This window comes from Polyodon spathula, chromosome 23, assembly GCF_017654505.1.
Source record: "Polyodon spathula isolate WHYD16114869_AA chromosome 23, ASM1765450v1, whole genome shotgun sequence".
NCBI lineage: Eukaryota > Metazoa > Chordata > Actinopteri > Acipenseriformes > Polyodontidae > Polyodon > Polyodon spathula.
Genome location: NC_054556.1, coordinates 4,245,803 through 4,258,892, shown reverse-complemented (window position 1 = coordinate 4,258,892; position 13,090 = coordinate 4,245,803). Strand labels below are relative to the sequence as shown.

General features: G+C 36.5%; 2 protein-coding genes across 2 annotated transcripts in view; one reads left to right on the top strand and one right to left on the bottom strand.

The window, feature by feature from the left end:
• Positions 1–1,350, top strand: part of cfap92 (cilia and flagella associated protein 92 (putative)) — an 18,145-nt gene extending 16,795 nt beyond the window's left edge. Inside the window, exons 18-19 of the mRNA XM_041225493.1 lie at positions 350–534; positions 804–1,350. Of these exons, the coding sequence (XP_041081427.1) occupies positions 350–534; positions 804–990 (372 nt within the window). The 3' untranslated portion in view covers positions 991–1,350. The remainder of the gene's footprint in view (positions 1–349; positions 535–803) is intronic.
• Positions 988–13,090, bottom strand: acad9 (acyl-CoA dehydrogenase family, member 9). Its single transcript, XM_041225041.1, has 18 exons — positions 12,837–13,090; positions 12,436–12,529; positions 12,122–12,223; positions 11,824–11,930; positions 11,315–11,415; positions 10,272–10,350; positions 8,795–8,969; positions 8,569–8,642; positions 8,094–8,169; positions 7,243–7,313; positions 6,868–6,987; positions 6,036–6,164; positions 4,864–4,943; positions 4,423–4,549; positions 4,162–4,239; positions 3,015–3,143; positions 1,848–1,920; positions 988–1,594 (listed from the first exon to the last, which is right to left on the bottom strand). The coding sequence occupies exons 1-18, from the start codon at positions 13,005–13,007 to the stop codon at positions 1,494–1,496; spliced, it is 1,887 nt and encodes a 628-aa protein (XP_041080975.1). The 5' UTR covers positions 13,008–13,090; the 3' UTR covers positions 988–1,493.

The window sequence follows — 13,090 nt, the reverse complement described above, 5'->3', positions numbered from 1 at the left end:
TCAAATTATCACCTTTGCAGCCAGTCTGTGAAACATCCCTCCCAAACTCTTACAGGGTGGTCCCTCAATCATGGATCAGGCTATATTGCTACAGCAGTGTGGAGGTTTTTTTTTTTCAATGTAAACTTCTCACCCTTTTCAAGTTTAACCATTTTAATATTTAAAGAAAAAAAGGCAATACAAGTTAAATGGAAAGGAGTATTTCCTGGTAAAATTAAGTATATTTTCTGTAATCCAAGCAGCATCTGAAAAGCCTGTTGAGGTTTCACGTTTCAGAACTGCTGGCTGCAAGCTTTTTTTTTTTCTCTCATGGTTTTGTTTACTTATTACTGCTTTCTGTCATTTCCAGCCCATTCCTGCGTTGTCAGTGATTCAGCGTCCATATGGCTCCGAATCAGCTGGTCCTGTGGCGCCTACCTTTGGGTTTACTCCAGGTTTACACGATCAGCACAGCCTGAACTGGGAAGCCAATATAGTCCCTCGCTACAATATGGAACACAAGAAATTCCAACGTCTCAAAGGAGCAGATTTCATGTAACATATTTTTCTTAATAGATGAGTTTCATGAAATGTAATACAGAAAATAAGTATTTGATTCAAATTTGATTAAATTGGTGGTGGCTCAGTTTCTCTTTTACTTTTTTTTTTTTCCTTTGCATATGGAACATATCTCTTACTACTGGTTTGTTTTAAGGGGGTTTAAGATGGGAAACGGCTGTGTGTAATAGCAGCATCGTACAGATCTTTTGGATTCAGTTGTGGGATTCAGACTTGTCACTTTTTTTTTCCAATCTTTTTCTCAGAGCCTACTGCAACAAGCACCAATATCTCTATAAGCGTGCAGCTCAACCGCTCACTGAAGAGGAGAGGAAGACAACCCTGTTTCAACAGGACAAACCTCCAACTGACACAGCTGCTGTGAGACCCCAGCCAATGGAAAACAAGATAGAGGCAAGAAACAACAACACAGTTTCAAGGCATATTGTCTAGGTTAATCAGAGTTTTATTCAAGGGTACAAATACACATGCTATTTTGCACAAAGAAATTTGCTTTTGTATTTATACATTTCAAAAAGTGTTAAAGATGCATTTCTTGCAAACACAGCTGTTTGTTCTGCAATGTCAAATAACCAAATACTTCAAACAGATTAGTGTGTGTGTGATATATATAAATAAAAGCTGTATTCTAACGATTAATTAAACCTTACAATGAAAACACTGTATTTACCCATAAAATAGGCATGTCTTCTCTGATTGAGGGTTACACGGAAGTAGTATCAGAATATTAATAAAACAGCAATGGCATTATAAATTAACCAAATCAAAATCACTGTAGTAACTGAGATACAGTACAATAATGATAGCTCTAAATTGTTTAATTTGCTGTGTTTCTGATCTCAGTTGGGAGCCACAGGGTGCACTCCTGTGAGTTCTGGGTGGTAACTTGTTTTTACCCATGCAGATTTTTCTTCTTCATCCTATTAACAGGATCTTCAGAAAGTTCTGTCAAGTGGATGAGAACACACATAAGCTCGCTTTTCCAGCACCTGCATGGCAATCTTCTTTATGCTATCATCATTGTTTTCAGGGGAATCTGAAAGAGAATAAGAGGTAGATCTCAAAGCAGCTCAATCATAAATTCAGCAGTAAAACTGTAACTAGTTGAAATAGGGGTTGATTTGATCAACCAGTACCTGCTGGGATAATTTGAGCATTTTACAGCACCACAGATTAAGTGGTTGCATCAACCACTTATTCAGGGGAATCCTGGGATACGTGGTTGATGGATCTCTGTATCAGAATGTTTGTGAATCAATCTTTTGGTGAATATTCTATGTTCCACTTACTCTTTTCCAGTTGAGCCATGAGGTAGTTGTTCTGGAAATAGGCTTCAGCACAGAAAGTATTTGCAATCAGGACCTAAAAACAGCATAGAAGGGAAAAAAAAACTATGAAACTCTGCGAGCATACAATGAAATTGGTTCAGAATCTTTTTTTCATAAAACTTTCATAAACTCTATATGCTTGTTCATTGTAAAAATCGGTCTGACATTTTCAAAAGCACTACATGATCTTGATAACACCTTGGGCTTTCATAAATTGGGTATTTGTCATTATTAGAGACACAGTACTAAAGACCATTCAGTAGCATTTCTGCCAAACATATTAGATCAATGAACTGTTTTTACTTAAGCTGGCTGTAGCTCACATTTGACAAAAGAAGCAATATTTTACAATCTAGCTCCAGCAAAAGCCATCTGTTACCAATATACACCTTAAACAATATAGCCCAGTGTCTTTGTAATACATTATAAGCAGTATATGTACACGTTTCAAAAGGAGGAGGAAAGTGTAACCATATGTCAGATCAGTTAATCAGCAGGTGGCTAGATTATCTTCTGGAAAGTAATGTTTTTGAAGGAAACAAATATTTCTTATTTGGGATGTGTTGCACTCTACATAACACAACAAATATAAAAACACACTTTTTGCTTCAGTAAAGAAAACAAAAAAAGGCAGATAAAATCTGCCCGAGAGGCTAAACTTTTATACATCAGGGTTCCCCTCACTTGTGAGGTTAGTAAGCAATTTCCACAAAGGAAACTAGATCATAATCAGTATTGTTTTGAATTATTACTTTAATCTGGTTCACTTGTTCAGATTTCCAGGAACCAAATTATTTGCTGTTAATGATGGGGAAAGGTTTCCTCTTACCCAGATTACTCTGGCGATAATCGCATCAATGGCAGTCACAAAAACGCCAGGTTGAGTTGGCACTTGAGAAAGACCTTACTTTCATTACAGTATTACTGTACGGTACTATTATCCCTGCAGTATAGCCCCAATTTAAAATCTACTACTGTATGTGATTACACTACTATTCATAGCACTTTACAACATCCTTCAGTATAATTGTATTCCATAGAACAAAATGCCAAGGGTTGGTGTGTGATGTATATTTATTAAACACATGCAGTGCCCGCTGTGATCTTTGACGCACGTGTGAAGCTTACCTCATGATCATGATTGCGTAAGCCAATGCTAATGGAGCGGCTTGCTCTGGAGAGAACAGCAGTCATGGCGTACAGGTTAATAACAATATCTGCCACTCTTTTTAGAACCAGCTGTTCATCAACAATAGTCTAGAAAAAAGAGATACAGAAACGAGTTATCTATTTTGCATGAGTTCTTTTTTTTTTTTAAACTATATATTGACTGGAGGTCATGGAGACCTATAATGTGTTATTAATCTTTGCCACATGTTACTGACATACATGATCAAAGTTGCATTAACTCTGCTTTTAAATTAAAAATGTTTATCCCTTTAGAGCCATCTACTTTTCTAATAGGCTAGTTCATGCATACATTAAAATAAACAAGTCTTGTTATTCTCAGCGGTTAAATCCCACAAGCCATTAATACACGACAGATTGAAAAAACTACACAAAGCAAGTATGTTAAGAACCAGCACCACTTCTAAGATTTTTATTATTTTCCAAGTAAAATGGTATTCATTAAGACCAAAAAAAAAAAAAAAAAACTTACTGTATAGAACTTTACTGGCAAAAAAAAAAAATCCAGCTGTCAAGCAGATGCTATTACATCATCTTCTCTGGGTAACAGGGGCTTGTAAATGTATCCCAAATGACTTGGCTAAGCTGTTTATTGTGGAAGTTGCTAACCAGTGGAAACTAGCAATAGTCCCAGTTTAGGCCTTGTTTTATGTTTACACCGGAGCATACCAGTCCAGCTCAAACACAGATTATCTGTTCTGCCTAAAACGATGCAACATCGATAAGTCTCTAGGACATGTATTGTAACAAGCTACAGTGTATAATCTCTATGACTCTTTGTAAAAGTAAAAAAAAAACACACACCACCACCTAGTGATGGTAAAATGTGAAAAGGTCAATTCTACATTTGCTTAATGTATAGCAGTTTGGTCACAATGCTGTAGTTTGTCACCTTGTGCAATGGGAGCTTTTGTCAGCCATTGATAATAAAAAGGCATAAAACAGATCTGTAAATGTTAAAACATTATGCCAGCGAAACAGTTATATTTAAGGCAATGGATAACTGAGGTTTTGTGACTGCAATATGGCAACTGCATTAAGTCAAATGCAGAATTATTGTTATAAATGAAGATTAGTAAAATATTACCTTGCCAAATCTGTAAAGTAAGCTTTCCACTGTTGTTCCAAAAGAATAAACATTCTCTTCAAGTTTCTTGCTATTCTCCTGAAAAATTAAGCAATATTTTTCAATAGTTTATACCAGTATTCTGCAAACCTACTGTATTATGTTGTGTTATATTTTGTTACCATTTTTCATTTTAAAAAATTGTCTATGAGCTGCTAAACAAATACATAAGTACATAAATCTACATAAAATATTTATTGTTTTTTTTAAGTTGGGGCTTACCATCAAGCTGGGGTGCACTACACCATCTTTGCCTGTCAGCCCAAAATCAACTGTCTTGTTTACAGAGTCACGCAGCTTCTTTCCCAACATCTCCAACACTACTCCCAAATTACCCTTCTTCATGTCTCTGAAATATTAAAATGCACATGAAATGTACGCTCACCAGCAAAGTTATGAGGTTTCAGTTCCCTCAAAGACACAGTGCTCAACAGCCAATATAAAAGTGCATATCATTTATGATGAAACAACCCAAAGAATTTAATACAAATGAAAACGTCATGCGAACGATCAAATCCATGCCAACAAATTATGCATTAGTTATTCAAAACAAGAAGGATGGATGGGGGTACGGAACAAGCTGCTTTTAACATTAAACTTTTCCTGCACATACATCCCTTCTTTGTATATCTACATTAAATGAAATTGGAAAGGATACATTACTTTATTTTTCCTGTCAGGATTTTGCCTGCGTACTGCATTCCAGTCAGTGCAACGTACACTCTCAGAATTTCATTGGTTCCCTGTCATTAAGTAAACATTTAGATCATTTATATAATAATGGACATTCTAAGAAGACACCGTCTGGCTGTCAGAACTGGATTAGCTAGCAAAACTCTTAAGCTATTTGGAGTACAAGAACTATGAATATTTTACTACATATTCTCAATTTGCAGTTTTGTTCTTGCCCTTTAGTAAAACACACATGTCTAGCTGGCACATCAGTTATTCATGCTTGCTCTAGTTTATTCCCCCCCCCCCCGGAATTGTTTCTTTTATGGAACTCTTAATATTACAAAGGAGAGAGATACAAGCAGCAGCTTCAGTCAGTAAAGGGGTTGCCAGTGTTCTACTGGGAAGCCAAGTGGCTGTTGAAAACGGAAGGATCTTAAATAGATCTCGGCAGGAGTCGCAGATCTGAATGTGCTGCACATTGTTGCAAACTGCTCTTCAAACTGGAAAACTATTATAGTAGGGCAGAAGAAAAAAGTGTTATAGTTCACATGATATGGAACAGATGATTAGAAAACTAAATGTGTGATCTTAATGAGCTATTAATGAGCTAATATTCAGTGTTAACTACCGGTAATTAAATTAATTAACCTTGATTATTATATCACCTTTGACATCTCTCAGATTAAAAAAGACAGCAGATGATTTTGCAGAATCATGCTATTAATACATGCGAGAATGTTTATTTCTACATTGAGTTCGTATCGTACTTTTCGAACACCTTGCCATCTCATTTAAAGTCCTTCTCAATCCTTTTTAAATTTTGAGGATTGTCCTACTTGCTGAGACATGTTAATCTGAATTTTTTTTTTTTTTTTGCCAAAAAATGACTTGGGTTTTTCTTACGTAAAGAAATCCCATAAAGTGTGTCTGGGGATGTGTTATCCAGTTTTATTGCAATTCCTTGACGTAACGATGGTCTTGTGACTGATGGTCAAAGTTCGACCAACCTCTCTACCACCACTCTGTCCTCCTGCAAGGAGTTTTTTTCTGATGAATATGAACCACCGTTAATGCAAAACAATTCTAAAATCGAATAATTATATATCAGAGAAACACTAATATCAGTTACTTAGGGAAACAAACAGGGCATTAAATAGTACCTCAAAAATGGGCAGAATTCTACAGTCCCTAAGATAACGCTCATAGGGGTAATCTTTTATGTACCCCAATCCTCCAAGAATTTGCAGGGCCTCACTGACACAAACCCAGGCACCCTCAGAGCTGAAAATCTGAAACACAGAACAACCAAGCAATACACAGGTTTTGTCAAGGGAGATTAGTAAACTGGTATATTTACATCTTCTGTATTAAGTGCATTTGTCATCATCCAGGAATTCTTATTTGTTTTGTCCACATTACCACTCATTTCAGGTAGTCTTTGTGCATTATTGCAAGTGTTGGACATTTAACTGGAAGCATACCAACTGAACCCTGAAACGAGGCACTGTAAACGCATGTCTGTTAAAGCTAGGGGCTTTAAAAAAAGATTGGCTAGATCAGTCTGTTTCTCATTACAATCATTGGCGTTATCACAAAATGCGTTCCAGCTGTAAGGTTTTCTCAAACCTTGGTCCTGCTAAGATTACGGTGGAAATGTTGACAGCTGAATTATTCTCGGACTACCTCCCCATAAATCAAATATTTACTGGAACCTTTTTTTTTTTTTTATTTTATTATGTTTTGAAATTAAACAATCAAAATAACAGATTAAAAGCACAATTTATGATTTAGCAAACCAAAACAGATATATGGTGCAATTATTATTATACAACTTTCTTTACCAAAATACTGCTACGAACTCAGTTTCACATCCTACACTACTTTTTTGTGTGTCTTTGGCAATTTGACGAGCATAGTATTTATGTAAGTTTTAGAACAAAGTGAAACCGAAGACTCAACACGTAAATCTGTTGTGTGTGTTCTACTCCTTACCTTCACCATGGCAGCTTCTAAAGAACAATCAGGCACTCCTGGGCGGTCCATCATTCCAGAAGTCAGGTATGCCATACTCTCCATTACATATGCTTTCTTTGCCATCAGTGCAAACTTTTCCTATTAAATTCACAAAACAAACATTACAGCAAAACTGACTGGTACACAAAAGTGTTACAGTAGTTTGGGCTCTTATAAACCTGTAGGAGGTCATTTCTGTAGGGGCACCAGCTTCCTACAACTTTGAAAAATGGTATTTGTTTTATTTTAACAAAATGTCTTTGAAATCACAAGAATGTGCTTGTAATTTCTGTTCAGTGATCCAGCACTGAAGGGCCAGTTCTTGCTCCGAGGCAGAAACCCAATATCCAATACCTGAATCATTCCGAACTCGGCAAGGTTCTTGTTGAATTGCTTTCGTGTCCCAGCGTACTCTGCCGTAAGCGCTACGGAAAATAATCATAATAATAATAATAAATGTTCTGGTAGATGATTTAATCTCTACACACTGGAATTCTTCCAGTGATTGAAAACATTTTTTTTTTTTTTTTCCCTGAAGCAAGATAACTGAACCACATCCCGGTATATCATTTTTTAAAATGTATTTATTTAATTATTCTGGTTAAGAAGTACTTTTTTTATTTATTTTTTTATTACTGGGCAGAAACATTAAAATAGGCTAAAATAATAGTTTAAAAAAAAAAAAAAAAAGTATAATAAAAATTGTCCACAAAACAAGAACACATCACAGGTGCCATTACCAAAACATAGGTCAAACATTTGCATTAGCATGAGTCATGACAGTAAGTTATTAAACAGTGTAATGTGACAGGAAAAAAGTGGACTTCAGTGATTTTCTGTACAACATAATGTTGTTAGTCTTCAAAGCCACTGGTAATAATTACTGTAAATGCTGCAGAAAATGCTGTCTTTCGTCTCTATTTTGATCAAAGCAATCCCAATCCAACAGGGCATTTCCACAGGCAAACTGGTCACTTCAGCTAACTGGTTTTGGCAGGGAGTTGCACACACTTATCAAAACAAGCTGTTTTTAGTGCTGCGGTTTGCTATTTAGTGGTATCATGTTGCTTTGGCAAATCAACAAAATAGAGTGCGACTTAACAGAACAGCCCACAAAGAATTGGATAATTTGCATGAAAAATGAAGACTGACCACATCTTAGCTGGACAAAGCTAAAGCAGGTTACTTCAAACCGCTCCTCTTACCTATGAGCTTCTTAATCATTCCTGCTGACGCACTGCCCATACTAAACCTGCCACTGTTGAGGATATTCATTGCAACCTGGAGAAAGAGAGTGCAGTGACAGCCTGTCACTAAAATATCAGCGCTTCTGTAGTGTTTGGAAACCGGTACAGCATCTCTTTCCAAATAAAATTCACTGAAAACATTCTTTAAAAAAAACAAAAACCCCACACATTTACACAACAGAACAAATTTAAGACTGAATGTAGGCTCTTAAGATAAATCTACATACAGTATTAATCTGCATACTGATGCTCAGTGAAACTCAATAAAAGACATACAATGATTGTTTTGTTTTAATGAATCACTGTATTTGTTCACACACGCTATGCACAAGTAGAATAATTTCCCAAGATTAAAATGGGGAGGTGGTCTTGGTCGTTAATGTTCAAAAGCTGATTTTGCACAATGGCCCTTCACTAATGTTTTATCACTTACCTTAAATCCACCTCCTACTTCTCCAATTACGTTTTCTATCGGCACGGGAGTATTTTCAAAATGAATTTCACAGGCTGAAACAGGAAATGACGCACTTTGATGAGAAACTTGAAACTATAAATGGATTCATTCGCTTACGTAATTTCACTTTAGTAAACGTGTCATGATCTAACAATCTGCAGTTTAAGACATGCAACATGAACAAATGAGAAATGAGTATTCTTACTGTTAGATCCTCGAATCCCCATCTTGTCCTCAGGTTTCCCACTGGTTATTCCACCAAATGCTCTTTCCACTATAAATGCTGAAATTTTGTCTTTCGTGTTACCGTCTTTGTCAACAACTTCAGTTCGTGCAAATACCGTAAATATATCTGCAATGCCACCATTGGATATCCAAATCTAAAAATAAAAACAATTTCCAAATTCAATAACCATGCATGAAAATAATATTGAAATATAAGGGCTGCAGTATATCATCATGTATGGATTTGCATTCTTACTTTTTGTTTTAATTGTTTTTGTTAATTTATTTAGAAACCAAGTCAAATATAAGTAACATCAATTTTAAAATAAATGGTAGTTGCAATAATAATAAAAGAATACAAATCAAATAGATTGCAGTATCCTACGTTAAAGTCTAAGAAATGAAAAATTCAATAAAATCGCTACTTCAGCACCTATGTTTACACAATTTGCAAAGCCCACAAATAAAGGCAATCCCAGAGCTCTGCACTTCAACAGAACGAGCTTGTTAGCCTGACCATTCCCTGCCAGTCAGCAGGCTAACAAGCTTCATTCAAGTGAATCAACAGGACACCTAGTGGAAGATTTCTGTCAATACATTCCTAAAATCCCAATGGAGTTAGAGAGACATGTGACCTTCCTGGGCCAAGAACCAACACAATAATCTGAGTAGGCAGATAACAAGTATCTTACATTGTACAATCTAGTTACTGGAGAAAAAAACACCACTAGATATCTACAAAATGTTTTTTTTTTTTTTTCTGTTTGCTGAAACAAATATAGCACATTGAAATTGATCAGTAATAATTTCAATGTGTCATGCTTTTTCATTTCAATTAAGTTAATTGAATCAGGTTGCCTTAACAATGTCACATGACACACAATGATATATAAATTGAAACCCTCTGAACTGCGCTATTCCCCCATTAATGGGGATTTGCATTTTGGGAACATCAGTCTTTTATTCTGCCAAAGCTTTGTCTTGCTGCATTGCAGTAAGTGAAGAAACACCTACGGATTGTAACTGACGTGGAATGCAGTTTTGAAAAACTACTGTGTTGCCCTTCCATCTGGAACAGTTCTTGTACGTTAACAGGAGATCGCTTGGAATCAACAGGGACAGTGAGTGAACTAATGAGCTAAGGGGTTTCACTCATGGCCTCTATTTTCTAGTGAAACGTATGGCTACGGCTGCTAATTTATTAATTGCTTTGTTGAATAAAGCAAGCCTTGCTTTATTTTTTTGCACAACCTGTTTATAAAGTGTAATTTATTCTGGCTTCTTACAAGCACCAGCACTTACAAGAAAACTAGTTATAACTATGAACAGCTTTCTTTTTTTAAAACCTCTATTTAAAAAAAAAAAAAAGAAAAGACAAATGTAATCCAGGACAAGGAGTTTGCGTAGACAACTTTCCAAACCATCAACTAAGTGATGCTGGTCATTACTTTAAATACCTTTGAGCCGTTGAGTAAAAAGTGCTTCCCATCTTTGCTTGGAGTTGCTCTGGTCTGGATGGACGCAGCGTCGCTGCCACTATAGAAATACAAGTCTTTATTACAATACTACAATAAAGAAAGAAAATGCAGATTTTATCAACACACCACACTGAAAAAAACAACCCTATATATGCAATACTGGGATACAAATGTATTTGAGGGCCATAGTTCAATACAACTGACCTAAAGCATTTAACCCACAGTATACAGACCAAGCGTAAACTATAAATGAGTATAACAAGTGCCTTTGATTGTGGTACAGTAACTACTACAGTAACTCTCCTGAAATGATTGCATACTGTATTGGAACATTTGTTACTGATGGTCAGTAGTTTACATATTGCCTGATGGGGAAACTCAGTTTTATCTAGCCTCTGAGTGTGTTTATCATTCACTGTTCGGAGTACAAAGAAAAGCTGGAAAGCACCTGCCATAACACTGGCAAAAGGTTCTTCAGTGGCCACCACTAGTTTCTTCAGAGAAGTTAGGGTGGAAATCTGCACCAGAGTCTGTTCTCCAGAAGGACTCAAAGATTGCCATTTTCTAGACTGCTCCTTGTGAAGCATTAGACACAGAAGCATCTGCTCACTGGGCACCCCTTATCAGCTGTCATGTGATCACGACTGTAACACAGCTCCAGTTTTAATATATTAAAGGGATATTATTTTTAACATGTTGGAGACAGTCCAGTCCATAATAAAAGTTCTAAATAGTTTATTGCTTCTTCTGATCTTAGGACAATTGATAAGGTAGTTTATTCCAAATACAAATAACAGCAGCAGCAATAATCATAACAAATCTAGTTCTGTAGGAACTACTTTTGTGTCCTGAGATGCCTATGTATGTGAAGGACACTATATAAAAGTGTAACTGGAATGGTATGGTACAGATCATTAATATTTCCCCAGGAAGAAAGATAATGTTATGGAAAACTTGCAAGGATGTATTTCTCTCATGAATCCATTTCATTCAGGTGACACAACGAAGGGATCAGGCCCTACCTTGCAGGCTCAGTGAGACAGAAGGCAGCAACATGCTCCCCAGAGGAGAGCTTGGGCAGGTACTTGGCTTTCTGCTCTTCTTTACCTGCAATCAGGATTCCCTAGACACAGGAAACAAGGAAACAGGAGTTATTTTAATGTGAAATGTGTTTAATGCATGACATATTAATTTACAGTTCAAAATAAGTGTGCAAAATTCCTTCTGTTCCCACCTGCTAGATCTTCTGGTTGCTCACTCATGCTGTTATTAGAAATATAGAAAATGCATTAACAACTTCACTGATTTACTGTACACGTACAGCATGTTGGCATTCTGGCAGTTATACATTCCCAGGAGAAGCAAACTTTTTTATATTAAAAAAAACTGCATGCAGTGAAAACCTCTTTTCCTATAGTACTGTATGCAGCGCCATGGCTTTTGCATTTTTGAAATAAATGTAGAGGATTCATTCTTGCATCTTCACAGAAACCTTTTTATATTTAAGAAAATATGCCTACAATAAAATTACCTTCAATCCAATGGCTTGATGAGCAGCTAAAGTGACGGCGATCGCACCATCCAATGATATGATCTCTCCCAGGCGCGCATACATTGTGTTGGAGAGCCCCAGTCCCCCTACAACGCACAACAAATCCAATATCTAAACTATTAATAAAACACATGACTATGAAAATGATTGTACCTTTAAATTCTGGTTTTCTTGAATAAGGGGAGGAGGGAGACTAAAGAGGGCTAAACTGATACAGTAGTGGCCCATTACACACGTGTGTGACCACACTTTAATCACATGTTCACTTCTTTCTTACCATATTCCTCAGGAACCTGCATTCCAAACAGCCCTAGCTCCTTTAATCCAGTCATGGTTTCAGGCGGGATTTTTGCCTCTTCATCAATTTTCTTGGAGTCCACTGCAACATAATAGATTAGATTAAATAACAAAACAAACCTCCTAACACAACTGGTATGCTCTAACAGCCTTTTTTTCTCCAGTTGATTTACAATAAATATTTAAATAGTTATAGACAAGTGTAAATCAATTTAGTAATAACATGTTCTATGCCCACAATCTATACCTATGCAAAAAAAAAAAAAAAAAAAAAAATGAACAAAAACCTCTTACCATCTTCACTGAAAAACTTTTCCACTGGTGCAACAAGTTGATTGAGTTCATCTAGCTCTTCGTTGCTGATTTCTGGATACGGAAATACTTCTTTCTGGAAGAAAAATATGCAAAACAAGGGTTCCCTTAAATAGACTGGTATAGTATTTTGCCAACAGTCACCGGAGTTCTGCTGGTGGTTGGTAAACGTCCCCATAATTCTTGCGATATGAATACAAAATGCAAATGCATGCGTTACAGATTAACTAATAGTATGCAATGTACACAACAGAAGCTGCACATTGTCTGAAAGTGCCATGCATTCTCTTGTGTGTGTCGCAATTGTTTTTAATTTTTTTTTTTAATTTCTGTACTTGTTAAACCCGGTTATGCGGTGCTGATTGAACAGCATTCGTACATACCTTGGCAATACTGCCTAGGAACAAGTCTTTCGCATAAGCCAAGCTCCTGGGATGTGTTGTGAAAAACCGGGGGCTCTGAGAATCTGTTCTACACACTCCGCAGGTTTTATTCAGTAACTTCCCTCCCGATTTCACTGCTCTAGAAACCCGAAAAAGCCCGTTTAAACTCATTGCAGCAACACAACAACAAGCTGTTCTCACAGAACTGCCTATCCTTGACTTGATGACTTGGTTGACTGCCTTTGTACCTTTCA